The sequence below is a fragment of the Aphanomyces invadans genome (genome assembly GCF_000520115.1).
Source record: "Aphanomyces invadans strain NJM9701 unplaced genomic scaffold supercont1.21, whole genome shotgun sequence".
Lineage (NCBI taxonomy): Eukaryota > Oomycota > Saprolegniomycetes > Saprolegniales > Verrucalvaceae > Aphanomyces > Aphanomyces invadans.
In genome coordinates this window covers 454466-457918 of record NW_008580166.1, presented here as the reverse complement: position 1 = coordinate 457918, position 3453 = coordinate 454466, and the positions used below count along the sequence as shown (strand labels likewise).

Sequence of the window (3453 nt, the reverse complement as noted above, 5' to 3'; positions counted from 1 at the left end):
TTGGGTCATCTGCAAGGCAGCGACGACCTGGTCCTTTTCGGTCGTGGCGACAACCGAATGTTCATGCACAGCGCGGGCAACAGATTCCTTGATGGCCTCCACTTGTCCAACTTGGGCCGCCGTTGCTTCTTCGATGCTCGTGGACATGTGGGCCAATTGGACCGACGCATCCGCCATCATTTGTTTCGTCTGGCATGCAAATCGTGAAACGATGATATCGGCACAAACAACGCACCGCTAGATCGAGACTATGCATCACTTGCTCAACATTCCGAGTTTGCTTTTCCACCAACGGTTTGAGCTGGTTCACGTGACCCACCCACGCAGAATATTCCGACCATATCGCGTCATTTGTCGCATTGTTCTGGTCGCCTAGGGCCATACGATGGGTGTCCAAGCCTTGTATGAGGTGTTCAACGGCGTCTTGAATGGTCGTTTGAATGGCGTGCACTGAAGTCTGAACTTTCGCCATGTCCTACATGACAAGTCACCATGTTATGCCTGCAAGAATTGCTCAACCCACCGACGCAAATGTGGCGGTTGCAGCGTCCAGAGTCGACTGGATGTCGATGAGGTGCATTTGATGTTGTTCGCGATACGTGTTCATGGACGCTTCAAAGTCAGCGCAGTGGGCGACCGCCGTGTCGGCGAATCCACTTGTCATGGCGGTGTTGAGCGAAAGAACAGTTTGCTTGCGCTCTGCCAAACCAACACGTTAAGTTGGCAGGCCCAGACGTCTTCACAAGGATAGATACTACCTAGATGGAGTGCATATGCTACATACCGAGTTTCCTGTGCAGCTGTCGAATGTCCTCAACACGGTCCGAGTACACTTTCGATGCGACGTGGGCTTGGTTGAGCAAGTGTGTTTCGTTCGCGCGACTTTCGTGCAACATGTCCTCCGTTACGCAGAGTTGTCGCTCTGTCGCTTTCAACGCTGCCTCCTTGACCTCCATTTTATCGTTGGCTAGAATGAGGCGAGTCTGCACACTCCCCGTCAACCATATGCAATTGTCCCCATCCGTCAGTCTACCTCGGTTTGTTGCAATTTTCCAGCCACATCTTGGCATTCTTGCTTGACGCTTTCCAATGCATCTTCTAGTTCCAAGATCTGCTGGCTCTTTCGTTCGAGCTCGTCCTCCAACTCGCCTAGTTGCGTTGCCAGACCCGTGATCCGCTCCTGCATTTCAGTAAACTGCGACGTCGGCAAGTAGATGCCGTCCTTGTTGCGCGCGGCAATGAGTTGGGCCCGCAACGCGTCAATCTCTTGGCTGTACTCCTTAATCAGGACGTGCTTTGTCATACGTTGGTTAGCTTCTGGCTTGTTCTTGATGCTCTTGGCACGATGTGCATAGTCCAGCGTGCTCAGTGTTTCGTCGACGCAGTCACCCCCTGCTCAGATTTAGGCGTCACCACAACCATGGACGAGGCCCGCACCTGGTCCAACGGTAGCGATGATCGTCGTCATGGCCTTGCCTCCCAGCGACTCTTGCAACAGCCTCGTCAACTTGGAATCACGATATGGCACGTGGGGATGCTTGTCCACGAGCGCTGTGATTACACGCCCGAGCGTCAATAAGCTCTGGTTGATGTTGCCCGCTTCCCTGGCGCGCGCATTTCGGGCACCGGACCGGCCAATGCATTCGGAACCCGCCAGATCCACCAAGTTCAGCGTTCCTTATGGGACTTGAGGTCAGACTCTTTCGTCTTGGCGATAGAACTCACGCACCACTGCGAAGAATATCCTCGCCAGCGACGTTGGCTTCCTTGCTGTGAATACGAATGGTGAAAATGCAATGCGAGCGACTACTTTGGTCGTTCAACAACGTTTCTGCCGTCATGCGATTCTTTGCCCCCGTCTCGAGCAGCTCGTAAACGTGGGATGCGGTCAAAGTCGTGATTTCCTCAAGGTTTTGGCAGTATACCCCACCCCGCTTGATATCTTCCATAAGGCGCAAAGGCTTGTCCTTTTTGGTTTCGCTCAGCAAGTCCTTGCATTCCTCATTGTACAACTGAAGGAAGGATACGCGGACCTAGATTGAGACCATTGGCTTTGGTTGTGTACAATAGGAACGTGCTGCGTGACGTACCGAATATTCTCGCTTCGTCGCTTGCAGTTTCTCGAAAATGTAGTTGACGCTGCGCGGGATTATACCCGCGTTTTCATGGTTTGGACTCAAGGAACCTTGGATCGTATGTGTTTTTCCTGTGCCGGTCTGGCCATATGCAAACACGGTGCAGTTGAATCCCGACAGCGCTTCGTCAGCAGCGTTCTGAACAGCGCCCTTGAATACCTCCTTCTGCGTTGCATACTGTCCAAACACACGATCAAACGTGTACGTCTTCTTGCGGACCGTGATCTGGTGTGCCTTTGGTTGAGCTGTTACCACGCTCGGGCGCTGCAGCGCTTTCTCTCGTTCATTCATCGGCCGCACGCGGACCGCGACCTGGACATTCTTCTCCATCCTCGCGCCAGCCGAAACGTTTGAATTTTGAAATCGAGCATCATCCGGAAAGCCTGAGAAATACTATCCGGACTTGTTGTGCAGTATGATTGGAGAAGATCACAACCATTTCTCATGCCCAAAATATGCCTAATTATAGTACACCAACTACATAATTTTGATATTTTTCAGTCAAAATAGACGAATACATGTCAGTGGATTCACTGACTGTGAACTTCTGCAGCGAGAGTATAACGACAGATCACGCAGGGAGGGAAAAGCAAACTTCCACGAGTTTTCTGGATATTATACAAGTGTCGACAAAATTGACTCGCGGAAATAATGACTTGCGCGTGGGTTTGGATGACATGTTCGTGTGACCGGACGACATGTACGTACACCGGGATAACAATCGCGTGTATTCAAAGCACAAAGAAGCCTGACCAGTGGAGGCAAGTACCAGACGGAGGACCACCCACTTCACGTGTACAAATTGGACATTTTAGTGGAACCTAAATGTAGCAGGTATATTTTGACCACAACCATATATTTTGCATGTTGTCTACAGTTAGTACGGTGCAGGTCATATAAAAATAACTATTAATACAATACTAACTGTCGTGGGCAGCTTCCAGGGGTCGTTTACTAACATGTAAATCAATTACATTTCACGGGATGTATGTGAGGTGGCATCTCATTACAAAATTTGGAACTTCCGAAACTTTGTACTCAAAGTATTATGCAACGCAAAGTGGTATAAAATTCTATAAGCAGTAAGCAGTCAGTTTACTTTTCTACAGGTGTCAAGGACCACAGTCGTCGTCCATGTCGCTGCTGGACGAGTTGCTGCTGCTTAGTCGATGATTGGAGGTATGGTTATCATCGTCTGATGCATGCCTGATGTCTGGTAGCACTTGCTCGTCCACCGCCACGTTTTCTTCATCTGCAGCGTCCTGGAGACCTAGGTAATCCCGCAACTCGGTGGGTCGCCGTTTTGATGCTGCAATAC

At 50.4% G+C, this 3453-nt stretch overlaps 1 protein-coding gene across 1 annotated transcript in view; it reads right to left on the bottom strand.

The window, feature by feature from the left end:
* The window catches only part of H310_09448 (hypothetical protein), a gene marked incomplete at both ends in the record, with an annotated part of 3191 nt that extends 726 nt beyond the window's left edge, over positions 1-2465 (bottom strand). Inside the window, 8 exons of the mRNA XM_008875521.1 lie at positions 28-189; positions 236-475; positions 524-699; positions 785-983; positions 1034-1392; positions 1438-1677; positions 1730-2033; positions 2091-2465. Of these exons, the coding sequence (XP_008873743.1) occupies positions 28-189; positions 236-475; positions 524-699; positions 785-983; positions 1034-1392; positions 1438-1677; positions 1730-2033; positions 2091-2465 (2055 nt within the window). The remainder of the gene's footprint in view (positions 1-27; positions 190-235; positions 476-523; positions 700-784; positions 984-1033; positions 1393-1437; positions 1678-1729; positions 2034-2090) is intronic.
* Positions 2466-3453: the final 988 nt, after the last annotated feature.